Source organism: Harmonia axyridis, chromosome 5 (genome assembly GCF_914767665.1).
Source record: "Harmonia axyridis chromosome 5, icHarAxyr1.1, whole genome shotgun sequence".
In the NCBI taxonomy this organism is placed as follows: Eukaryota; Metazoa; Arthropoda; class Insecta; order Coleoptera; family Coccinellidae; genus Harmonia; species Harmonia axyridis.
The window spans coordinates 34,660,465-34,687,535 of record NC_059505.1 but is presented as its reverse complement, the minus strand read 5'-3'; the positions used below and the strand labels follow the sequence as shown (position 1 = coordinate 34,687,535).

General features: G+C 37.4%; 1 protein-coding gene and 1 pseudogene across 1 annotated transcript in view; one reads left to right on the top strand and one right to left on the bottom strand.

Annotated features, from left to right (window-relative positions):
- The window catches only part of LOC123680267 (neuropeptide F receptor), a 113,452-nt gene that overhangs the window by 25,820 nt on the left and 60,561 nt on the right, over nucleotides 1-27,071 (bottom strand). Inside the window, exons 3-4 of the mRNA XM_045618070.1 lie at nucleotides 6,457-6,699; nucleotides 1,527-1,784 (exon numbers count right to left, since the gene is read on the bottom strand). Coding sequence (XP_045474026.1) covers nucleotides 1,527-1,784; nucleotides 6,457-6,699 — 501 coding nt within the window. The remainder of the gene's footprint in view (nucleotides 1-1,526; nucleotides 1,785-6,456; nucleotides 6,700-27,071) is intronic.
- LOC123680268 lies at nucleotides 18,086-18,469 on the top strand (annotated as a pseudogene).

Here is a 27,071-nt window from a genome sequence, read left to right as displayed (position 1 = left end):
CTTTCGACGATTACTTCTTCATTGGCTTTGAATTTCTTTCCAGCGAGCATTCTTTTGAGGTCTGAAAATAGGAAAAAGTCGCTGGGGTCAGATCTGGCGAATACAGTGGATTCAGAAGCAATTCGAAACCCAATTCATGAAAATTTGCCATTGTTTTTATTGATTTGTGACATGGCGCATTGTCTTGATGAAACAGCACTTCTTTTTCTTCGAATATGGCCGTTTTTCAACAATTTCATCCTTTAAACGATCCACTAACGCTATATAATAATCGCTGTTGATGGTCTGGCCCTTTTGGAGGGAATCAAAGAATATTATACCTCGCGCATCCCAAAATACTGATTCCATAACCTTGACAGCTGACTGTTGTGTTTTTCCTCGCTTTGGATTCGGTTCATCGTGTGCAGTCCACTCAGCTGACTGTCGATTGGACTCCGGATTGAAATTATGGAGCCATGTTGCATCCATTGCCACATATCAATGCAAAAATTCAGGTTTATTGCACGTAAACAATTTTAAACACTGCTCAGAATCATTAAAACGTTTTCTCTTTTGTTCGATTGTGAGCTCGCGCAGCACCCATTTTGCACACAGCTTTCTCATGTACAAATATTCGTGAATGATATGATGTACACGTTCAGATGATATCTTCACAATGTCTGCTATCTCGATCAACTTAACTTCTCGATCAACTTCATTCAAAATTAGTTTGTGAACTTTTTTGATTTTTTCGTCGGTGATAGCCTCTTTTGGGCGTCCACTGCGTTCGCCATCTTCGGTGCTCCTTTCGCCACGTTTAAACTTAGCATACCAATCAATGATGTTTGATAACCCTGGTGCAGACCCCGGAAACTCTTCATCAAGCCAACTGTTTTTTTCTCTTCAAAAAGCAATATATTTATTACAACACGAAATTTTTTTTTTCCATCTTTTTCTCAAATAACAAAGTAGCTACACTCACAACGCAATATCTCCGAAACTAATGGTCAGCTTGGTGTCAAATTTTGACACGTATCGTACTAGCTAAAAACCTTATGGATTTAATACTAGCACCGTCATCTGGGCATCAGACTGGGGACTTTTCAATTGGTCTAATATAGTGCTACCTTATAAATCCAGTTGAAAAGGCAAATCCAATTCAAGAACGAAATTCAGTAATATCTCGTCTTGACCTTTCTTGCTGTTTCTGGGGAATATTTTAATGTATAGTAGATTTCAATTATTTTATTTCATAGTTATATTTTAGGTACATTATAGTTTGTATTGATAAAGCAAGTTCTTATACTCTATTGTATTTTTCGTGATGAATGTGTCAAATCCAATGTTTATAATAAAGTAATAATGCTTCAGTTTATAAAAAGATCCAAGTTGGGATCGAAATCTCGACAATTCAATAATAATTTGTTTGATTCACCCAGTCCTCAAGCCACAAACCTGTTATTAAATGAATTTCCTACAGTGAGTCTAACCCTAAACTTTTCCCATTCAGATCTAAAACGACATAGCTACCACTAAAACAGCCTTACCGTTATTATAGTGATGGGCAATATATACAGGAACGTCAAAGAAAATAAGGAGTAATAAGCCCTTCCATGCTCGTCCGGCCAATTCTCGATGCAGAAGTTCAGACCATCAATTTCGTCCGTTAGTGTTATGTTCTGGTGTTCCAGCTTCTTGTAGATGAAAAGGGGCAATGCCAAAATAAGTGCCACCAGCCAAATAACGAGGAGAACGATGCCAGCGCCATATATCTGAAGGCTGACTTTGGTGGGATAGACGATGACCTGAAAAGGAAAGGGTGCATTCAGTTGGATTTATCGCACGATGAAAGAACTACACATAAAAACTTTATTCCGTCATAACTTCTCTATTTCATGCTAACGCAGAAGCTTTTACTGACCGGCTCGTGTGAGACTGTTGTTTCAGATGGGAGGGAAAAGATCAAACTTAATAGTTTTCACGTTCTACGAACATATATATTATACGAGTGTTGAGGATATATCGTCTGGAAATAAGGGACATTGCCTGAAGAAACGATGTGGAATCAAGTGCTTTAGCGTGCTAAATTAGCTACTCATTTACAATTAAAATTGTTGCCCTGTTACTTGGCTTTCATCGAGCTGTTGCGTATCCAGACGTCGAACACGCCCAAAGCTGTTTGACTTTCAGATTATATACAGGGTGTTTCCGACTGAGTGTGAATGATATTGAGGGATGAATTATTGTCGAGGCTCTTTCATATAAAGAAGAGTAATTAGTATCTTTTCTTGAAACGTTACATGCCTACAAAAATGAGAAAAATTGGGTTTAATATTTTCTTGGAATTGCAGTAAAGTTTCACTAATAAAAGGCTACTTTTTCCACCCATCAAGAGGGGTGAACCATAAAACTCATTTGCAATTTCATCAGAACTTTTTGACGCAACAAAATTTCTCAATTCAAAAATATGTTCATAAAACAACGATCATGTTATGTAATTGCTTGAGGATGGTCTTTGCTCCATAAACGGTAATTTTTCTCATTGACGAAGCCATTCAACCAGAAATGAACAAACTATCAATTAACATAATCCTTCAGTAAATATGCTGATCACGCAAGTTTCAAACTAGCCCAATCATCGAAAATGCGACGTAAACGATGATCATTTGGCTTCAAGCTTCAACACATAAGCTAAGTTCCTTACGTTAAATTTTTGACGTAGTCAAAAGACAAAAGTCAACAAGTTCAGAACAGCGACGTATCGTCATTTTGGCGTCTTTTTCAACACTTCGCGCTACATCAGCAATATTCTCTTTGGTTCGCAAATTTCTTTTTCTTGTTGATAGTTTTGAATCGAGAAGAGGAAAATTGTGGTTGTATACAATCAATAACTAAACGAATTGGTTGCTCACTAGGCCGATCATGTTGATCGTCAAATGGACGAAGTGCTCCATGAACTTCTCTTCTTCTTAAGCCTAGGCCTTGTATATTCCACTTTAGTCCTCGGTGGATGTAGATATCCAGGAGTCTTTCCAGCGCTTAGGAGGTCTGCCGACTGGTCTTCTGGAACCTGGGATTCCGTATCGGGCAATCCTAGCAATTCTGCCTGCGTCCATTCGGCTGACGTGGTCGTTTCAACATCGTCATCAACATCATTAACTATGTCCAGAGTCTGCCATTCCTCTCGGATGGCTGTGTTCCTCTTCCTATCTCTCAGCGTGTACCCAGATATGGTTCTCAGTATCTTCATTTCCGTCGTTCTCAAACAAATATATTTTCGTTGTACGGACTTTAAACGATTCATGATGAATTTCCAAGCCTTACTGAACAGAATATCATGGTAGACAAAAACCAAAGAAATCACCACACGCAGCCGGCTGCAGAGGCTGGCCTGTATTGGTGTCACAGGAACTATAAACACAACTCCCACAGCAGCGCTTGTGTTATACTCGATCTACCTCCCTTACACTTACATACGAGGAAATGTAGCCTGCTGGAAGCAATAAGAATATCCCACAATGAAAATCTCCCTCCAGGAAACTGGTTTGGACACAAGGGGATACTGAATCAATTAGACTCAAAACTCCTGGCAAAATCCTCAGATATGATGCCAACTATCTTCGATTTCGAAGCACCTTTTGAAACGCTCATTGACAACCATCTCAGTGTAATAAACTTAGTAAATCACTTGGACAAAAAGTCCTCCATGTGGTATACCGATGGATCAAAATAAAAAAAGCACAGGTATTGGGGTATATGGGTCTGAAACGAGGATCTCTAGATCCGTGGAAAGTGAGCCCTTTATCCTACAAACCGAGACACTTGCTGTCTACACTTGCGCCCAAGAATGTCCCAGAAGAAACCTCAAAAGAGGACGTATTCACATCACTAAGGACAGCCAGGCCATGCTGAGGTCCCTGAATTCATAAGGCCAGGGATCTCTACTGTCATGGGAGTGCCGTGATACCATAAAACAAATGTCCAAAGAGAATAAAGTAACTCTATTATGAGTACTGAGGCATTATGGTTTGAAGGAAATGAAAAAGCAGAAGAACTTGCAAAAAGGGCATCAAGGTTGACACCTGTTTGTCCTGAGCCCTTCTGTGGCCTTGGAAAAGAACAATACAAGACAGCGGTCCAACAGTGGGAGAGGAATGATAGGAAAACCCTATGGAGGAATACTTCAGGTATTGCTCAGGCAAAGAAATTTGTTGTGCTTTCACCGACCTATACCAGAAAGCTCTTGAAGCTACCACGACCTGAGCTTCGGGTAATGGTGGGACTGCTGACAGGACACTGTCGGTGCAAATACCTTTTGTACCGCATGGGTAAGTCAGCAGATGAGATCTGCACGACTCTGTGGAAACGAGGTAGAAACAGCCAAACACGTAGTCTGCTAAGGCCCGGAGCTGACTGGCCTAAGATCCACTCATATGGCAAAGTCACTTCAGGATACTCACGAAGTAATAGCCAAGGCTTAAGTATGTCGTCGGTTTCGTTAACTGCATCGACGGCCTCCCTGGATTTGTAAATCTTTTGTTCCACCTATTTACACAAATAATAGGTGGAACAAAAGATTTACAATTTAGTCGCAGTTCCCAGCAGGCTAACAGGGCCATAACGACCCCAATTCAGTGGAATAATAATGATACTAAACTGAAATGTCAACACAGTTTGACATTCTCAACTGTCAAATCTTAGACAACAACCATCTTATCTTCGCATACACCATAAAGCTGTATTACAAGCTAATCCACCCTATTTGAATAACAAAATGTATATCTATCAATCATTTACCCCTATTATAATAATCTAATATGGGCAAACATAATGTAATTGCCTACTCAGACGAATAGATTATCGATTGAAATTCATCGGATCGTATATTCTCACCTTAATTGGAACAAATTGGGCTCCAAACTGGAGGAATTGATTTGAGCACTGGCCTGAACCTGATTGGGGATAACGTTTACGTTAGGAACCTTCAGTCTTATCGTTTTGTATTTATGGGGACAAGATTAATAGTCCCGTAAACCCTTGATTTTCATCTTGACTGCAAGGGTTTAACAAGGGTCTTCCGAGTCTTATATCATTCTGAGTCACAGAAGGCATCTATTTTCGTTGAACTGTCGCAAACGATAATGGATTCACTGCAATCTCAAACACACATATACAGGGTGTTTCAAGTTGAGTGGCACCATTGCTAACTCCGTCATTATTGATGCTACGATATCGGTTGAATGGGCCAACTAGTAGCATTTTCAGTCATCCTCTCGATGCCGAAAACAAACAAAAAATTGACAGTCGCGTTGTCATAATATTTCATAAAATGATGGACGGTAGAGACACCGTGAAGAAGAACAGGTTACGACCTAAATAAAAGAGGAAGAAGAAGATATTTTTTTCAATAGAACACCTTATATTTTTGCATGAATTTTGATTGGTAATAACATTCTCAACAACAAAGCTCATTTGACTTTTTTTCGTAAAGGTAAGACAGTTGTATCAATAGAAACCATTTATAACAAACTGATTTGATAAAGCACTATAAAATATCGAGTAAATGGTCAAAAACACCGCCTTCTTGTTGAACACATATTTGGGCCCTTCTATTGACACTATTGATTCACAAAATGAATGCGGCTAGCGGAATGGCTTTAAGATGGAAATTATCGTTTTGTCTATTAATATCAAATAGCTAGTGGAGTCGATTGAGTGGTGCTACAATCATGATGATCACGGGTATCACGAGTTCACATCCCAGCGTACTTTTTTCTTTTTACTGTCTCATTTTGCTATTAGTAACAAAATATTGTCATTCGTATAAGTACAAAAAATGGTTGTTTGGAAAATCATGAGGTTTATTCGAAAAAACAAATAAATTTTTGTACTAGTGAAAGAAATAAATATTTCAAAATAAGTCGCTCATTTTCCACTTAAGGAAGAAAGGTGATATAAGCTTTGTTGCTGAGATTGTTATTACGAATCGAAATGCATGAAAAAATATAGGGTGTTCCATTGAAAAAAATATAATTTTATGAAATATTATGATAACGCGACTGTCAATTTTTTTTTTGTTTTCGGCATCGAGAAGACCACTAAAAATGCTACTAGTTTGCCCATTCAACCGACATCGTAGCATCAATAATAAAGGGGTTAGCAATGGTGCCGACTTAAGTTGAAACACCCTGTATACAGGGTGATTCACCGGGATGGCCTATTAGACTATGAAAAACTAATCATCATTTTGAGCTGAAAATTTGCATATTGGGGTTTGAAACAATAATCGTTCTCCTTAAATTTCTTTCTGTTCTGAATTTTTAACGTGTACGGCTGTATGGACGAACAAAATCAAATTTGAGGATGGATTCACCATCAGTAAGACGAATCTTATCGTTTGAGTCCATTCTCGGTTCAAAATTCGAAAATTACACACATTGACACAAAATTATAACAAATCTCTAGATCTTCACTTACCTGATATCTATCGAGGGCTATTGCAGTTATGGAAATCGTTGAGACGAAAGTACTCATTGCTTGAAGAGTGCCAATTATCTTACAGACAAATTCGTTGTCACCAAGCGGAAAATACTTCGTCAAAATCTCCATCAGTGTTAGTGGCATCGTAATGGTACACAACAGCAGATCAGAGATTGCCAAGTTCAATATGAACATGTTTCTTGGGGTTCTCATGGCGGCTTTTCTTACCACTGAAATGATCTGTAAAAAAAATTGCCTTTAGATTATAAAACTCTAATGAGATATGAAGGCAAAATTAGGGTCAACACTTTTGAGAATTCATCAATAATTGAAGTATTGAAAAAATACACCTAACGTATGGATAAATTTTGGATTCCAATGAGCCGTGAATGTTTTCAAAATTAATATAACATTTAATAATATATCTACAAAATGGTGAATGCGCCAGTATCGTTTACAGTGAGTCCAAAATTTCAGCTCAGGATAGTATAAGTGGCGGCTAGTGACAGTTAAAAATGCTTAGGCACATCAGAAGAGAAATTATTGTTATCTGTAGATCTGATTTTTGCCTGTAAACTGTTTACTTCTTCCATTTTCCATTTTCTGAGTTTGGCAGATGAAAATTTAAATAAACCAGTGTCGTAACCTTTGAAGTGAAATTGAGGATGGAATGGATCAATAAAATATTCGATTAATTCAATTAATACGTGTAATTTTCATAATTCATTTGGTGAGGCACTGTCTCACCTGCTTCATAGGATAAGACCCCCCTGGATAGTTTTAGTATCTGTATGGTTGGCTGCTCTTTTATCGTTTATCTTTCATCATTTTAGTGTCTCTTCTAATTAAGATTCTGCTCTCTTTTGGGTGGTGTGAACCAAAGTTTAGACATTCATCCCTGTCTACTATCTAATATTCTTCATCTAGGAGTGTTGTCACCATCCTGATCCTCGGTTTTCCCTCTATTAGTCTCTTTATGATCTAATAAAGCAATTGATACTGATCGCCTTTCACTAGATGTTAATACCCCTCTATGTGTATTAGCACTGTCTAGCATCCTCTCATTCGATCCTTTATCTGTCCAAAAAATTTTGAACATTCTGCGGGAGACCAACATATCAAATGCTTCGATTCACCTGAGATTTGCCCAGTTCAGTGTTCATGCTTTTTTTTCCATTAAAAGAACAGAGTATATCTAGCATCCAACCATTCGTTGACCTAGTTTCATGTCTAAGAATGCGTTACTTTAAAGTGTCTTCATTCGCTCAAAGACTGATCAAGCATACTATATGCTTGATCTTATTTTACTGTCATTGTCCATCATCCCAAGTATTTAATTTTGTTCACCCATTCCATGCACTAACCTGTCTGGGACCATGTTGGTTGTTAACTTATTGGTCTTGGAGTTACCCATGACATTTGTCTCTTTCTAAACTAATTAATAACCCTTGTTTCATCCTCTATCTCAGACACCTATAATATTTTCTATAAAGGTTTCTCACTGTCTGTAAATATGACTGTGTTGTCAGCATGTCAAATGTTGTTCAGTATCACCTGGTTAATCTTGAAACCCTTGGTTATGTTCTTCAATATTTCCTTGAAAATGTCCTAATAGTGTAAGGATATTGAACAGGAGTGCTGGAAGAAAGTAACCATGACTCTCTGAATTTCAACTTTCAACTCCAAGGAATAGTTCAGCTAATTTTTATTCAGCAAATGAACAGACATCGACATTTCCATCAGCTTTCCAAAACACAAATTAATACCCCTCTACACTGTCAAGCATCCTCTAATTCCAGGCTTTATCTTTCCAAATAATTTTGAGCATTCTGAGAAAGATCATCAAATGCTTCGATTCGCCTGAGATTTGCTCACTTGAGTATCCATGCTTCCTTTCTATTAAAAGAACAGAGTATATCTAGCTCAACCATTCGATGTCCTAGTTTCATGTCAAAGAATGCGTTATTTCAAAGTGTCTTCCGATCAAATGCTGATCAAGCATACCCTATGCTTGATCTTATTTCAATGTCTGGGTCTACAGTGTAAGTTATCCAGCATCCCAAGTATTTGATTTTGTTCACTCATTCTATGCACTAACTTGTCAAGAGCCATGTTGGTTGATAACTTATTGGTCTTGAAGATTACATTGACCTTTGTCTTTTTCTAAATAAATCAATATCCCATGTTCTCGGCCTCTATCCCGGACACCATATTTTATTTTCTGTAAGGGTTCCCTATTGTCTTAAAGATGACTGTGTTGTCAGCATGTCTTATGTTGTTCTACTGAACAACATAAGACGGGGTGATACTTCACTCCGTTAACCTTGAAACCCTTCTCGATGTGCTTCAGTGCTTCCTTGAAAATGTCCATTAGGACATTACAACACTATTAAGTGTAGGGATGTTAAACAGGAGTGGTGAAAGAAAACAACCCTGTCTCTCTGAATAGAGAGACAGGGTTGTTTTCTATTCAGAGAGACAACTTTCAACTTTAAAGAATAGTTCCGCTAATTTGTGTTCAGCAAATGGACAGACATCGATATTTCCATTCCCCTCTAAAATAATTATGATTCAACTTGTCTGCCAAGCCCAGTTTTCGCAGGGAATTCAATTCCATGAATACCAAAGAAAATTATTCTTTAGATATTCAGTCCAAGTTCAGTAAACCTCCAAAGAGTCCAGCTCTCCATTGCAACATAGGCAATCATGGAAACATGTGACCAAATTACCCTTGCATTCTGTCCAGGCATCGACATGTGCGGAATGGACACTTGAATTTGAATTTGCGCTGACAATTTGCATAAATATTCGATAACCAAAAATCTAATGAGACCGAATCTGCATATAAATTGTTAATCCATATCATTCGAATAAGCCACAATTCCACGGTATCCGGTTTTTCCGTAATTTCGAATGGAGTGTGTCCAAAGGGAATTTTGGAAGAGAATTAGTATATCAGAGAAGTGCGACTTTCCATAACGCAAGCTCCGCTTCCAAAATAAATCATGCTTTTTCGTCAAATAATGTCTTGAATACGTAACAATCTTGATATTGATCTCTAGGTGTGATATCTACATACAAGGTGTTCAGTAAACATGAGGAAAAAATTCAAGAGGTTGTTATTTAGATTATTCAAAGGATATTTTATCCCTTGATGATTTTTGAAAAACCGCTTCGTTGCAAAGTTATAGGTTGAGAAAAATTTTCAACGAATCCAATTTTGGTATTTTCAAATTATTATTACGGAGATCGCTGGATTTATGGAAGTGGATCTCCCGTATGACCTGCTCGATTCCCGGACTCAAACCCCCTGGATTATTTCCTATGGAGCCATCCAAAGTCATCAGGTCCATAACGGGTATTTTTTTTCGAGGTATATAACTTTAAGTTGGCATTACTGTTCAAGGTGACGACCGATTTAACAGCTGTCAAGTGATGTATTCTCAGTGTGGTTTGGCAATTCATCATGAATAGACTCACGCCTGAACAACGCTTGCAAATAGTGTAATTTCATTTCGAAAATAATGGTTCTGTGCGGAATACGTATCGCGCACTACGTCCATTAGCGATGAAGCGCACTTCTGGTTGAATGGCTACGTCAACAAACAAAACTGCCGCATTTGGAGTGAAGCTAATCCTCAAGTCTATGTCGAAACACCGTTACATCCAGAAAAACTGACTGTTTGGTGAGCTTTATGGGCTGGTGGAATCATTGGTCCGTACTTCTTCAAAAACGATGATGGCCAGAACGTTACAGTCAATGGTGATCGGTATAGAGCCATGATTACTAACTTTTTCATTCCTGAATTGAACAACCATGATGTCCAGGAGCTGTGGTTCCCACAAGACTACTCAACATGTCACACAGTTCGTGCCACAATCGATTTATTGAGAGACACATTTGGTGACCGCCTATAATTTCACGTTTTGGACCTGTGAATTGGCCTCCAAGATCTTGTGATTTAACACCGCTAGACTAATTTCTGTGGGGATATGTAAAGTCATTGGTCTATGCGGATAAGCCACAAATCCCTGACCATTTGGAAGACAACATTCGCCGTGTTATTGCCGATATACGTCCACAAATGTTGGAAAAAAGTCATCGAAAATTGGACGTCCAGATTGGACTACATCCGAGCCAGCCGTGGCGGTCATATGCCAGAAATCATATTTAAACTGTAGTGCCACAAAACTATCTTGCGGATAAATAAAATTCATGTCAATGGAATAATCTATCGTTGTTTAATTGCAATTCAAAGATCTATAGCTCTAAAAAAACCCCATTTACTTATCCCGAGGAAGATGTGGACGATTTAAGAGATCGTATAATTACTGGCGTAACTCAATAGGAAACGACCTTGGTATTCTTGAAATAGTTCGACAGTCAATGAGGAGAAGATTAAATGCTTGTATCCAAGCTGGAGGTAACCATTTTCAACAATTGTTGTAGATTGAGAAATGTTACATGTAATTTTTAGTCATAATTCGTTATTTGTTGAGAATTTGTTTCGCCTTATATCTTCGCAACAAAGCGCTCCTCCAAAATGATCTGAGGATAAAATATCCTTAAAGTATTAGATGTACAACTTAGCTTCTGCCGTTTTGCAATAGATGTCTGTATCGGAACGTGGTAGTCGAAATGAAGAGATCATAGAGGTCATACAATAAGCTTAGGTATTTGTAAACATAACGCCATCGAAATATTAGTCGATTTGTGTCTGCATCATGAAGTTATTCTCGATTAAACATGTCAGCTTGAACCAAATTGTCGTCATTTGCAGGAGGTTGTAATTTTCTGCTTAAATAAGAATAAATCTGCGGCTAAAGCTAATCGAATGCTCTCAAATACCTATCGTGAGGTCGCAATTAGTGAAAGAACATGTCGAGAGTGGTTTCAGAGCTTCAAGAACAGTGATTTCGACTTCGAAGACCAGTATTGAGTTGGAAGAGAGAAGGTTTTCGAAGATGCAGAATTGGAGGCATTACTTGAACAAAACTCGTGTCCAACACGACAAGAATTGGCAGGACCATTGGAAATGACGCAGCAAGCCATTTCTAAAGGCCTGAAAGTAATGGGAATAATTCAGAAACAAGAAAATTGGGTGCCGTGCTAGTTGAAGCCGAGAGATGTTGAACGACGTTTGTTTGCTTTGGAAACGTTGAAATGAGAAATCCTACCCAACTCGCCGTATATTTCAGACGATGCTCACTCGGACTATCACTTGTTTCGATCAATGGCACAGGGCCTGGCTGACCAGCACTGTCGGTCTTATGAAGAAGTTAAAAATTGGATCGATTCGTGAATCGCTTCAAAAGTTAACCAGTTTTTCAACGCGGAATTCGTTCGCTGCTCGAAAGATGGGAGAAAGTATTGGCCAGCGATGGAAAAGACTTTGAATCATGAAGGTAAAACCAGATGTTCACAATAAAGCCTCGAATTCCGGAAAAAACGGTGGAAGCAAAGTTGTACGCATATGTTGTCAAGGAATTACCTCTTGAATTTTTGTAACACCCGGTATACAATATACTATTGCACCAATAGATTCGGTGTTTTCACGTTCTTGAGTAAATGTGTTAAAATTCAATTTACAGGGTTGAACTTCAACATTCTACCGATATTTTCATTTTCAATGGATCTGAATTCTGGAATCTTATTGAATATTGATGTTATTGCAATCAAACCAAATACCCATATGATTCGACTTAAAAAAAAATACCTCTCTAAATTATGTCAATCAAGTTCGGATTCCTGTATGAAGATATTCATGCAGGTACCATAATATAAAAATATTTCAATTTCCAAAGCCAATTTAAAAATTCCTAAACAATTAATTTTACTTATCAGATGAAATAATTGGAAATAGAGCTAGGAAATATTGAGAATCTTGTTTCTGGTTCTATATTATATATAATGATTGAATTATACCCAATTCGAATAAAGTATTCAACTTAAATATGCGAAATAATCACATAAAAGATACCATTTCCAGGTTTACAAATCTGAACGATGCTTATGACAGGTCAATTAATGCTCAAAATCAATGTTAAATGATTCTCTTTGTGCTGAAATGCTCCGAATATAATTCGAATTTGCATTTATTCGCTGAAGCGATTAATTCAAATTCTGAATAGTTTCCAATCTGCGCATTATAATTGTTGCCCAACTTCAGGCAATGTATGAATAATGAGTAGGTTATGTGAGTCCTGATATAGCGTTTTGTATATATCATACGGAATGTTATCTATACTAATATTATTTAAAAAGAAGAGGTATATTTTGTTTGTGTATTTGTTGTGGATAGCGTCAATAACTACTGAAACAATTTCAAGAATTCGTCCACCTGTCGAAAAGTTACACTATCGCCGAGTAACCTAACAGGCCAATTGAAAAGTCACTATAGTCTACGATAGTAAAACACATTTTTTTGGTAGAATTCAATTTTATTATTCAACATAGTTGTCTTCAAGGACGATACAGCGATTATAGCGATCTTCCAACGTTTAGATACCATTTTTGTAGTACGATTTTCTTTCGCTTCAGAATAGTCCTCAGTTTTGGCGATTACTTCTTCATTGGCGCTAAATTTCTTTCCAGCAACCATTCTTTTGAGGTCTGAGAACAGGAAAAAGTCGCTGGGGGCCAGATCTGGCGAATACGGTGGATGCAGAAGCAATTCGAAGCCCAATTCATGCAATTTTCCATAGTTTTCATTGATTTGTGACACGTTCTTGATGGAACAGCACCTTTTTTTTCTTCAAATGGGGACGTTTTTTAACGATTTCATCCTTTAAATGATCCAATTACGCTATATAATAATCGTTGTTGATGGTCTGGCCCTTTTGGAGGTAATCAATGAATATTATACCTTGCGCATCCCAGAATACTCATGCCATAACCTTGCCAGCTGACTGCTGTGTTTTTCCTCGCTTTCGATTCAGTTCATCGTGTGCAGTTCATTCAGCTGACTGTTGATTGGACTCCGGAGTGAAATGATGGAGCCATAAGCCTGACGCCAAGACAATAAATAATATAAACCAACAATAAGAAGGTTTATAAAAAGTTTCAAGAGACTAGTTTTACTGGGATTTTATTGAACCCTCTAAGAAAGCACTCGGCAGGTTTGGTCTGAAGGTTGAAAACGCTAAAATAAGATACTTTTTCCTACAACTGCTATGAAAAGTAGCGTATTCTTCATAGTTTACTCAATTTCAAAACTATGTATTGCGCTGTGGGAAATATTATTTCTCAGAGCACTTTGCCCACACCCCGCTTGGTAGACCAATGAAATTAGCCCATACTGTCAACGAAGGCCATTTTGATTTGAATCAAGTCCATTACTTGAATTATTGAAATTTGTACAGTTGCTGGAAAAGTATAGTGTGCAACATGTGGAGAAAGTCCTTTTCTCGCTCGTGTGTTTGCGGCACTCGCCTTTCAGGCTCGTGTCACAAACTTTCACACTCGCGAGAAAAGTTGGACTTTCCCCACTTGCACAATATACTTATCCAAAATTGTAGAATAAAATTACAATTTTGCACATATCCCAATCGTAGTTCAACTCAATAAAAAACTTCCAAAAAAAACCAAACTGGTTAAACACCTTCCGATAAACTTTGAGCGCCCATTTGACATTTCAGTAATGAATGAGCCCCAACAATCCAACTTGAAATTATGAAGAACTTCCATTCCATCCCTCCGAAGTCGGAGCCCTTTGAAATCCCAATCTTCCCTATTGATCTTCGAGGGATAAAACTTTCTTCGGAGAAAGCCAATAATTTCAGTATGGTGAAGGATACAGAACGTTGAACAAAAGAATTTCCGACTCCACGCTTATCGACATAATAAAAGTGGGCCTCAACTCGAGGGTGGTATCTTACAGAAGAATTGATTCGGAGGTGGAGATTGGATATTTTCGCCACCTACGATGCAGCTCGAGAAAAACGCACTTTGAAATTTTTTATTCGATAACTGGTAAAAAGCAATCGTCTGCCTCCTATTCTTGTCTTCATTTTCGTTTTATTTTCGATCAATAATTCAGTTTTGGACGGAATCAACAAGCTCTCGAACAAGGAGCAATGGAAGAAGATTTCTGAGAGGTATCGAGAGGAAAGAGTAGTGCATTTTCAAGAGGTTGTTCTATGAACGAATGGTTCTATCATTTTGTAGTTATGTTTGTAACTCCTCACTTAATGAATCTCGGGCCTTACCACTTGAAACACATTTTGTCTTCCTCTTATTAGTTGATCTAATGCTTTTTAATGTTCCTCAATCAGCGCTATTTCAACACTTCACTAAGTCTGGGCCTAACCAGTTGAAACTCTTGAAGATTTGACTTTATATGTTGACATAGTAACCTTCAAGAGGAATACAACGCTTCTCTTACTGTTCAATACCTACCTAACCTAATCTAACCTTCAAGATTGATACAACGCTCCTCTTACTGTTCAATAACTTTTTTGTAGGTTTGTAGTTATGTTTGTAACTCCTCACTTAATGAATCTCGGGCCTTACCACTTGAAACACATTTTGTCTTCCTCTTATTAGTTGATCTAATGCTTTTTAATGTTCCTCAATCAGCGCTATTTCAACACTTCACTAAGTCTGGGCCTAACCAGTTGAAACTCTTGAAGATTTGACTTTATATGTTGACATAGTAACCTTCAAGAGGAATACAACGCTTCTCTTACTGTTCAATACCTACCTAACCTAATCTAACCTTCAAGATTGATACAACGCTCCTCTTACTGTTCAATAACTTTTTTGTAGGGAACTTCATTAGTGCCAAATTTCTTTCCCTGGAGTAATCTTTTGAGGTCTGCATAGAGCCAGAAATGACATGATTTGTGACAAGGGGCGTTATCCTGGTAAAATATAATTCTTTTCATTTGAATTTGAGGAAGTTTTTTCTAAATTTCTGCACTCAATCGATCCAATAACGTTATACAATATTTTCTGTTGATGTGGTGTTACCTTTGTCAAGAGAGTCAATGAATTTCATACCATACTTGTCCAATAAAACAGGTGCCATAACCTTGACAGCTGATGCTTTTGATCAGACATACGCAAGCGAAGCAACCAATTAGAGAAAACCTTTGTTATAGACAAATGTTCTAGCCACATTGGGACATGTGCATTTGCTCTATACTCTACTGAATAAGTCTCAGAAATAATCAATGAAAACACATATGTTTTCTTAAAAAGAGAGATACATGTACTCTTTAACTTTTCAATGCTTTTTTGTAGAATGATTCGTATTTACTTTCGAAATTGGCTTCAACCTCGACAATTATTACTTAGGTGAACAACTTTGCTTAAGCAGTTTTGCAATAGATGGCTGTAGTGGTAACTGGTAGTCGAAATAAATAGATCTTAGATGTCTAACAATAAGCTTAGGTATTTGTGAAGATAACGCCATCGAAATATTAGTCGATTTGGGTCTGCATCATAAAATTATTCTCGATTAAACATGTCAGCTTACGAGCCGAATTCTCGTCATTTGCCGGAGGTTTCAATTTTCTGCTTTAATATGAAGCAATCTGCGGTTGAGGCTCATCGCATGTCCTCAAATACCTATGGTGGGGCGCCATTAGTGAAGAATGTGCTGAGATTGGTTTCAACGCTTCAAGAACGGTGATTTCGACGTCGAAGACCAGTATGGCGGTGGAAGAGAGAAGGTTTTCGAAGATGCAGAATTGGAGGCATTACTTGATCAAGTCAAGACTCGTGTTGAACGCAATAAGAATTGGCAGGATTATTGGGAGTGACGCAACAAGCCATTTCAAAACGCCTGAAAGTCATGGGAATGATTCAGAAACAAGGAGACTGGGTGCCGTACGAGTTGAAGCCGACAGATGTTGAACGGCTTTTGTTTCCTTGTGAACAGTTGCTTGCAAGGCAAAGACGAAAGACGAAAGAGATTTCTGCATCGCATTATGACTGGAGAAGAAAAATTGGATCATTATGATAATCACAATCGCAGAAAATCATGCTTCCACGTCGATGGCCAAACCGAATATTCACGGTTCTAAGGTCATGCTCAGTATTTGGTGGGACCAGCTCGGCGTAGTGTATTATGAGTTATTAAAATTGCTTTCGGAATAAGCTTCAACCTCGGCTATTACTTCTTCATAACAGCCAAATTTCTTTCCCTGGAGCAAAGATGTATAATTATAGACTGATTTTGTTGAAGAATCAAAATATATATAAATAGGTCTCCTCTTTTGAACACCTTCGAATAGATCTTTGAAAATTCGTGATTGCAGTAGATGAATTGATATGTTACCTTAGGCCCAACATATCCCATGCCTATTAGGGATGCCATAAATAAATTACTTTGTCGCCCTATAGGTACTTTTTTTGGTAGATATAGTTGAAAATGTATTTTGAAAGGTAACAATTTGCAATGTAATCAATTCTTGATTTTTTATTCTGGAGATGTTCATAAAAAAAAGATGTTCCTGAAAAACAATGGAGATAAAACTGAGAAAGAAAATAAATCCGGTGTCTACAAGTTGACCTGTAATGATTGCCCTATGGTTTATATATGGATTCCTTGCGATAGTTGGGAAATCCTAGGCGAAAAATTGTGCAATATAACTTATCAGTTTATGATATCCTATCGAATATTTTTGTCGAATTTTTGTTCCTATATAAGTTTCCGAAAATCTCTGTACCCTTATCAGTCAGGAATGTAGCCTGATGAAGCCACAGTGTGGAGAAACAATTGTTGCTAACAATAAAACAATCCAGTGAAAATTATTTTGTTTCATTTTATTTCATCAAATTGTCAAAATAAAAGTTTATACTAGTTTATAGCTTAGCTGGATACCTCAAATTCCGAGATACTCACCTAGTTTTCACTTAGATGACTGGATTAACTAAATAGAGTGTAAACCCGCCAACCAATCTCAGGATTGAGAAAGATCCTAACGATGATTCCCGCGTTCCATAGCCGACTCGATCAGGAGGAAATGACGCGAGAAATATTCCGAACAATCTGCATAAAATCTGGATGCCTAGAGATGCCCGATAATTTAGGTTCTGGAGTTGGAGGCGACAAGATAATATACCCGAAAATTACCTATCTGGTTGGAGAAGCGTGAAATTGGAAAATTGAATTAAGTGAAATTCGCTCCGCTATCGCATTGAACGATCCCAGATTCCGGAGTCGCTCGCAGAAAAGATTTCTTTACGATTCGTTGAAACCCAACCCTTGTCTGGGTCCCTACCTGGAAGGTTTTTCAGTCCCAAATCGAAAAAAATGGTGTAGAGCACTGATGTGGAGTCGGGAACCTTGCACGCTTTTTTATTTCCTCATTTTCAGTTGAAATCCTTGACCTGCTCTACCCATCTAGACACTGACCGTGCTCGAACTTCACCTCATATCAAGGGGATATCAACATTGCTTTGAAAAAATTCCATAGAAGCACTGGCGCGAGACAGATGGTTCTCCACACTCGTTCGATAATAGTTTACGCATATCACCTTATAACAGGTCAATTGAAAAATCCACGATCTACCATAGTAAAACACATTTTTTTGGCAAAATTCGATTTTATTATTCAACATAGTTGCCTTCGAGGGCGATACAGCGATTATAGCGATCTTCCTTTCCCATTTCGTTGATTGGAGATCATCAAAATGGTTCAACGGTTAGTTTTCAGAAGGAGGTTGTCATACAATAAAAATCCAACAGGAGGCGAATAGTTCGTACTCCTGGTGGTAGATTGAACTACTTGTACCTCAAAAAAGCAAAGAGTGTACCAAACTGTGGTCAATGCAAAGATAAATTGAGGGGTATTGTGCCAGCCAGATCCTATGAAAGGTCCAGGCTCTGCAGACGTAAGAAGATGGTCAAGAGGGCTTATGGTGGTGTGTTGTGCCACAAGTGCGTGAAGGAAAAGATCGTCAGAGCTTTCCTTCTTGAAGAACAAAAAAATGTAGTGAAAGTTATGAAAGCCCAACAGGGTGTAAAAGCTGCTCCCTCTAAGAAATAGTATGGAATAAATTTTTTTTCCAACTTTTCGCTACCTTTTTTGTAGTACGATTTGTCCTTCGCTTCAAAATAGATATCAGTTCCGGCGATTACTTCTTCAATGGCGTTAAGTTTTTTTTCCAATGACCATTCTTTTAAGGTCTGAGAACAGAAAAAAGTCACTTGGGGCCAGATCTGGCGAATACAGTGGATGCAGAAGCAATTCGAAGCCCAATTAATGCAATTTTGCCATTGTCTTCATTGATTTATGGCACAGCGCATTGTCTTGCTGAAACAGCACCTTTTTTTCTTTAAATGGGGCCGTTTTTTAACGATTTCATCCTTTAAACGATCCAATTACGCTATTTTATAATAATCGATGTTGATGTTCTGATCTCTTTGGAGATAATCAAAGTATATTATACCTTGCGCATACCAGAATCTGATGTCATAACTTTGCCAGCTGACAGTTGTATTTTTCCTCGCTTTGGATTCGGTTCATCGTGTGCAGTCAACTCAGCTGACTGTCGATTTGACTCAAGAGTAATATGATGCAGCCATCGACGCAAAAACTCAAGTTTATTGCACTTAAGCAGCTTCAAACACTGCTCAGAATCATTAACACGTTGTTGCTTTTGATCGATTTTGAGCTCGCGCGGCACCCATTTTGCACACAGCTTTCTCATGTACAAAGATTCGTGAATGATACGATGTACACATTCAGATGATATCTTCACAATGTCTGCTATCTCGATAAACTTCACTTTACGATCATTCAAAATTATTTTGTGAACTTTTTTGATTTTTTCGTCGGTGACAGCCTTTTTTGGGCGTCCACTGCGTTCGCCGTCTTCGGTGCTCATTTTACCACGTATAAATTTAGCATACCAATCAATGCTGATTGATTTTCCTGGTACAGACCCCGGAAACTCTGCATCAAGCCAAGATTGTGCTTCAACTGTCCCTTCAAAAAGCAATATTTTAGCAGCACCCGAAATTATTTTCTTTCAAATAACAAAAGTAGCTACACTCACAACGCAATATCTCACAAACTAATGGTCGGACTGCTGTCAAATTTTGACACGTATCGTTTGAGGGTTGGAACTAATTAAAAATCATATGGATTTAATACTAGCACCGCCATCTGTGCATCATACCGGGGACTTTTCAATTGGCCCAATAAATTACAGACGTGGAGTCGGGTACTAGGCGCGCTTTCCCATCTCCTCATTTTTACTTGAAATCCTTGACCTGCACCACCCATCCAGACACTGACCGCACTCAAAGCTACTCGAAGTTCAGCTCATATAGAGGGGATATCAATATTGCGTTGAAAAAAATTCCATAGAAGCACTGGCGCGAGACAGAAGGTTCTCCACGTTTCTTCGATAAAAGTTCACGAGGGTTACTCAAATGAAAAAGGGGCTGGAATCGATTTCCCAAGCTTATCGGGCTCCTCAATATCACCAGGAATTAATTTGTCAATGATGGGGTAAGTTGGAAATACCAAAATTATCTGCACACATAGTCAAAAGTCTTGGCCGCCCCAATCAACTATCAATTTGTTGAATGAAACAAGACAATTTTTTGTGTGTGAATGTGTCCACTTCGACATCAAAAAATTATTCATAAATTTCAAATATATATCTTTTCTATATTCAGAAGTGTCTTTATGTTATGCTTAATCACTTCTTACAAGCTCATAAAGAGCTTTAAACTTACGCCAAGAATTAATGTAGCAGTACTGGGGTCAGTTAGAAGAACTAAACTTTATCGGAACTGATCAATTTTGCAGTCAAATATTCAAATTTCAATAACTTGTTATCCACTGTATGTATGTATTTCTTTCCATACCCCATGAATTGAATCCAAATCTCACGTTCAGAAGTATAGTCAAGTCTTGGTGGTAAGGTGTCTGAATGCAGTTCTGGTTCCCAAGCTTATTGAGCTTTACAATCTCAGCAAGATTGAATGTGTCAGTACAAAGGAAATTGGAAGACATAAATTCTTTAGGAACTATTTATTTCACTCATAAAGCGACCCAGTTTTTTCAATTATTAAAAAACTGATGATCCAGATGTATACAGAGTTTTCCTAAATAAGAATATATACGAAAATGAGATATTCATCAGATAGTTGAAAAAAAAGTTTCATGAATATGCGACCTTTAACATTTCGTTTTGAAGATACAGGTGGTTAAAGTTTGATATTTCTGCGTGATATGGAAATTTCGATTGCAAAGCTACTGGGTGATATTTTTTCTGGAACAGTGCCAGTTTTTATCCTCCAGAAGATTTTTCTTGAACCACCAGTTGAAAAAATGTAGAAAAAGTTTTGTTTTTGTAATTTTATCATATCTTCTATAGATTTCGAGGAAAAACTCAAATGATTCTATTGAAATATTCCGGAAAATCTTAATTATCATAAAAATCATTTGAGTTAGCTATGATGAAGAATCATTTATTATTTGTGGTTGTTAGTTCCCCAATTTTTTAGCAATAAAAATAAATAAAGCTTCTATAACTGGTATAATTATCACAAAAAAGTAGGACAACAAGAAATACCCTGTACTTGGAATACGTAGCGTATGCAGACTCAGGTTTCAGGAACCTTTTTGTTCAAATGATTTGAAGAATCTTTCGCCTTGAAGATCATGGAGCTCTACAATCTCACCACGAATGAATATGTCGGTTGAAGAGTTAAAATTATATCTAAACTGTATATTTTACAGTCGTTCTCTACCTTATTCTTCAAATATTGAAAAACATGTAGGTACCCAAACAATTCTTGCCACTAAATTTATATACCTTGGAATTAAATACAATGTAGTTTAAACTGTCCTATATCAAATCCAGTTAACTCTCACGTTCAGAAGCGTCTTTAAGTTATGTTCGAGTCATAAAAATTTAAATTCGCATGTATGATACTCAACCAACCAGAATCATTTCTAGATTTCATTTCGGTGTATCATAAATTGACGACATTGCTTTGGGATGATCAATTATTTGCTCGAATAATCAAAGAGGAAATCAGTGAAGTGTTTACTGTTATGGTAAATTTTCATATTGATTAAAATCGATTTCAAACCAAATACAGTTCCATTTGAGGTAATTTCATCCAATATTGAATAACGTAGCAGTTGTGTGAGCCAAACCCTTCAAAGTGCTTGGTAAATTGACTGGAATATTATCAATACCACCGAATAGGTACACACTGCAAGCCTTACACTGCAATGGCCGATTTTGTATTTACACATATTCTACGAAATTGATTATAATTCGTGGAAGCTCCTCAATAATACAGAATTGGAATATTACTTGAATGGATGATAGAAAATAATATTCTCTTTCGAATTATGTGGAAGTTGTTTACACATTTATATCATGTGGAAAATTCTTACGATTTCGCATTCGAAATTAGTTACTGTTAAATGCTAAATATTTTCACATGTTTTTAATTCCATTTAGTTTTCGAAGCTTTGCATGCCCTACCGCCCTTTGTATCTTGTATTGTGATAGGTAATCTTTCATCGGTCGTATGCTGTGTCTTGTGAATGAGAAAATCAGATATAATACTTACGCATTGGTCATCCGCGTCGAAGAAATCCAGGAATAAATCAAGATACCGACAGCGTAACTAGCTGTTTTATTAAATTAAAAAACCTTTAAAAACCCGGTACAATATTATACAGGGTGGCCATTTGAAAACGAAACAGATGAGATTACAGACGAAATAAAGTTTTTCGATAGAAATGCTCGGACAGGTCGATTTCTGTTTCGAGGGGGACAACTTAAGATGTAGGTTACGGACGCATAAAGCTTCAACCCTTGCTACTACAACCCTCACCCCCAAATTTTGAATAGGGAAGATGGGGTGAGTGATGCCTCATTTGAAAGGTATTTTTATACTGATTTCAGCACAGTAATTGTTTTTTCATTTTATGCATTAGTTCTCAAAATATTCTTAACTAAGTATTTGAAAATGAAGTGGTGTTTTCATGGCACTTGTAGTGTTTTGTGAAAAATCGACATTTTGAGCTTCAAAACAACCATGACTGTGGCTTCCTTCCTAACTAACTAACGCATGAATATTTCGAGAACTAATGCATAAAATGAAAAAAATATTACTGTGCTGAAATCAGTATAAAAATACCTTTAAATTGAGGTATCACTAACCCCATCTTCCCTATTCAAAAATTGGGGGTGGGGGTTGTAGCAGCAAGGGTTGAAGCGCTATGCGTCCGTAACCTACATCTTAAGTTGTCCCCCTCGAAACAGAAATCGACCTGTCCGAGCATTTCTATCGAAAAACTTTATTTCGTCTGTAATCTCGTCTGTTTCGTTTTCAAATGGCCACCCTGTATATTAAAATATTTCAATGTTCTTCATTCACTAGAATTCAATTTTTTTTAAGCACGATTACAAGATTCTTCATCGGAAGTAGAAAGTTCTGTACTATCATCGGAGCAGGTCAGGAGGTCAGGTAGTTATTGCTACTTTTTCAGTAAGAGAGCCAAAAAATTATTTGCTTCAGGCGCCAAAATTATTCGCGCCGGCCCTGTGCGAGAATTATTAAAAATGAGCAAATAGAGCAACTAATATAGTAACTGCCCAAAGGGAAAACTGCACTGTTTACTCTTATCTAATGAATATTTAACTCCCATATTCCGCTAGTTTAAAGCACCCATGAAGCCAAAGTCAAAGTATAATTCAAATTTGTTCATGAATTATTATCAAACGAGAGCTCATAAATGAAAAATTCAGAATAAAATAAAAAAATTCCATTTTCATAAAAAAACTCATAAATTCCACTGGAAACCATTAAAGAGGAATTCCTGAGCGGAGTGTAATATCCCAAAAACCTCTAATTTCCTTTTTGCAACGTGTTCCATTTTTAAATTCCACAGGAAGATTGTTATATGCACAGAGATTCTACTCATTTCGTATGGCATATTACTGGAATTCACTGCTTTTTTGTATTTACGCTTACGGCCATGAACGTATAGTGTAAGCAAATGGAAATAATTGGGACTAGAGTAAAAACATCATGTTTGAACGTTCCCTAATGAAGATGCAGTTGGAAAATAGAGTAATTCCGTCGAAAAAATATGTGGATTTGTTTGATGAAACATAAATATATATTACTGGTGAACCAACAGCAGGATTTATCCACGAATTCATTGCGAAAATTTGAAGTGCATTCAGCATTGGACTGTCATAATAATATTTTCATTTTCCCCAGGTATTCATATCAGAATAAAATCCCATGTATCAACTAGAGAATTGTGTTGACAATGGAAATAAAATGAGGATTCATCGGTAAAAAATACTTATTTGTTTTACTAGGCAGCAGAGTATAGTTAACTGCCGCGGCTGATAGTTCAATTAGCCGAATTCAGCCAAGGCAGTGTCCAAATTTGACAGCAGTCCCAGTCAAGTTTGTGAAATATTGCGTTGTGAGTGCTATTGTTTTTTGAAAAAAGATAGAGAAAAAAGAATTCCGGGTGCTGATGAAATATTGATTTTTGAAGGTAAAAAATACAGTTGAAGCAAAATCTTAGCTTGATGAAGAGTTTCCGGGGTCTGCACCAGGAAAATCAACCATCATTGATTGAAATGCTAAGTTTAAACGTGGTGAAATGAGCACCGAAAACGGCGAACGCAGTGGTCGCCCAAAAGAGGCTGTCACCAACGAAAAAATCGAAAAAGTTCACAAAATGATTTTCAATGACCGTAAAGTGAAGTTGATCGAGCTAGAAGACATTGTGAAGATATCATCTGATCGAGTACATCATATCATTCACGAAAATTTGTACATGAGAAAGCTGTGTGCAAAATGAGTGCCGCGTGAGCTCACAATCGATCAAAAGCAACAACGTGTTAATGATTCTGAGCAGTGTTTGGAGCTGTTTAAGTGCAATAAACCTGAATTTTTGCGTCGATTTGTGACAATAAATGAAAGACGGTTCCATCATTTCACTCCGGAGTCCAATCGTCAGTCAGCTGAGTGGACTGCATACGATGAACCAATCCAAAGCGAGGAAAAACACATCAGTCAGCTGGCAAGATAATGGCATCAGTATTCTGGGATACGCAAGGTTCATTGTTTACCTCCAAAAGGGCCAGACCATCAAAAGCGATTATCATATAGCGTTAGTGGATCGTTTAAAATTATGAAATTGTTAAAAAACGGCCCCATTTGAAGAAAAAAAAGGTGCGGTTTCATCAAGACAATGCGCCGTGTTACAAATCAATAAAAACAATGGCAAAATTGCATGAGTTGGGCTTCGAATTGCTTCTGCATCCATCGTATTCGCCAGATCTGGCACCCAGCGACTTTTTCTTGTTCTCAGACCCTCAAAAGAATGCTCGCTGGAAAGAAATTTAGCGCCAATGAAGGAGTAATCGCCGAAACTGAGGCCTATTTTGAAGCGAATGACAAATCGTACTACAACAATGGTATCGAAAAGTTGGAAGATCGCTATAATCGCTGTATCGCCCTCGAAGGCAACTATGTTGAATAATAAAATCGAATTTTGCCAAAAAAAATGTGTTTTACTATGGCAGACCGGAGACTTTTTAATTGGCCTGTTATAAGAGAGTTATGGCAACTTTTAACGACAAAATGAATTTCAACCAAATCTTGAAACGTGCTTTTCAGTTGAGCAATTGAAATTTTTTGACGTGTATTATTATTACTCTAGAATGAAAATTTGTTGTTCTATCAGCAAACAAGCTCTATTGAAGAAAGATAAAACGCAAATGTATTATCGTTTGGAAAACTCAAATTTCAACCGACAACATTAATGAGTCCTTCACCCAAGGCTAGATAAACAACATTTCTTCCCCATTCAAATCGAATTTATCACTCTCTGCCAACCAATTTATGGTAGACATGATTGATTGGGAATCAGCTCGGTTCTAGACATCGGAATTTTACTCCGCTGAATTTTCCAAATGGATGAGCAATCGGAAATCCCTACATCCGAAGCGGAAAATCTCTAAACTTGCTGCGGAAAAGTTCATTCAGCTCCGTACCACACATGAACTCCATCTGGATTTGTCTCTTCGTAGAATTGAATCATTAATTTCCATTTCGGTGACTGCTTTATTCAACAGTTCTTTCTTAGGATTACACTGGTTGTGAAATAGAGGGGAAAAAATTTCATCGCTATTTTTTGTGATTGTTCCAGGAGAACAGCGGGCTATAATTTTGTTCAATTGTCTTCAATTTGCAATTTTGAAGCGGGGGTGATATTGAAAGATTGGGGTCGACAAACTGACAAAAAAATTGTACACGATAACTCCTAATCGTAATAAGCTACAGACTTGAAATGTTCAATAAATCTTCTGGTTCGAATTTCTCGGTTGAATTTGTCAATACAATTCGTTTGATGGCTTCGGTGCTAGATCCATACGAAATTTTGATTCATCAAATATCATCGTTAAGTACCTGGTTATTGTTCTATTCCTGTTGGAACTGTCATATTTTAGAATTTTTATTTTCGAAACTGTGAGAAAAGTATTGGTACATAAGAGTACAACTTTGCTACCACGATTTTTTTCCGAATTCGAAGCTTTATTGTAAAAAACTGGTTCTTCATTCATGATTCAAGGTATTGTCCATCGCTGGCCGTTACTTTCTTCCATCTTTCGGGCAGCATACGAATCCCGCATTGATCTTGGAAACGATCCACGAATCGATCAAATTTTTTACTTCTTCATAAGACCGGAAGTGCTGGTCAGGCAGGCCGTGTACCATTGATAGAAACAAGTGATACACCGTCTGGAGAATACGGCGGGTGGGGTAGGACTTTCCATTTCAACGTTTCCAAATATGTCTTGACACACAAGGAAACAAACGCCGTTCAACATTTCTCGGCTTCAACTCGTACAGCACCCAATTTCCTTGTTTCTGAATCATTCCCATGACTTTCAAGAGTTTTGAAATCGCTCGTTGCGTCACTCCCAATGATCCTACAAATTCTTATTGCGTTTGACACGAGTCTTGATCGAGTAATGCCTCCAATTCTGAATCTTCGAAGACATTCTCTCTTCCACTGCCATGCTGGTCTTCGACGTCAAAACTACCGTTCTTGAAGCATTGAAACCACTCATCTGGCACGTTTTTTCACTAAAAGCGGCCTCACCATAGGTATCTGAGAGCATTCGATGAGCCTCGGACGCAGATTTCTTCATATTAAGCAAAAAATTTTAAAACCTCCACAGTACTTTTTCCTCGAATTTAAATTGATGCACGATTTAATAACTATTAATGGTTTTTGGAAAGAAAGATAAAAGGACATTTTATTCTATTTATTTCATAGCAAGCCATTCTACATGTTATATACATAATCATATTATAAACTCTAAATAAATAATAAAATAAATGTGTGTATATATGTATGTATATATATATATGTATATGTGTGTATATATTACTTACCCGAATCTTGACCAACTACTCGATAACTGAGAATTTACCCGAACTGTGACATAATACACGGATATGGATATGGATCACCGAATTGCGACACTGAACCTGAATTGGACTATTCACACTGGATTGAGAAAAGACCGAAAATGGAATGATACTCTGCATCTACTTACCTACACATTAAGGCTAATGTAAAATTTT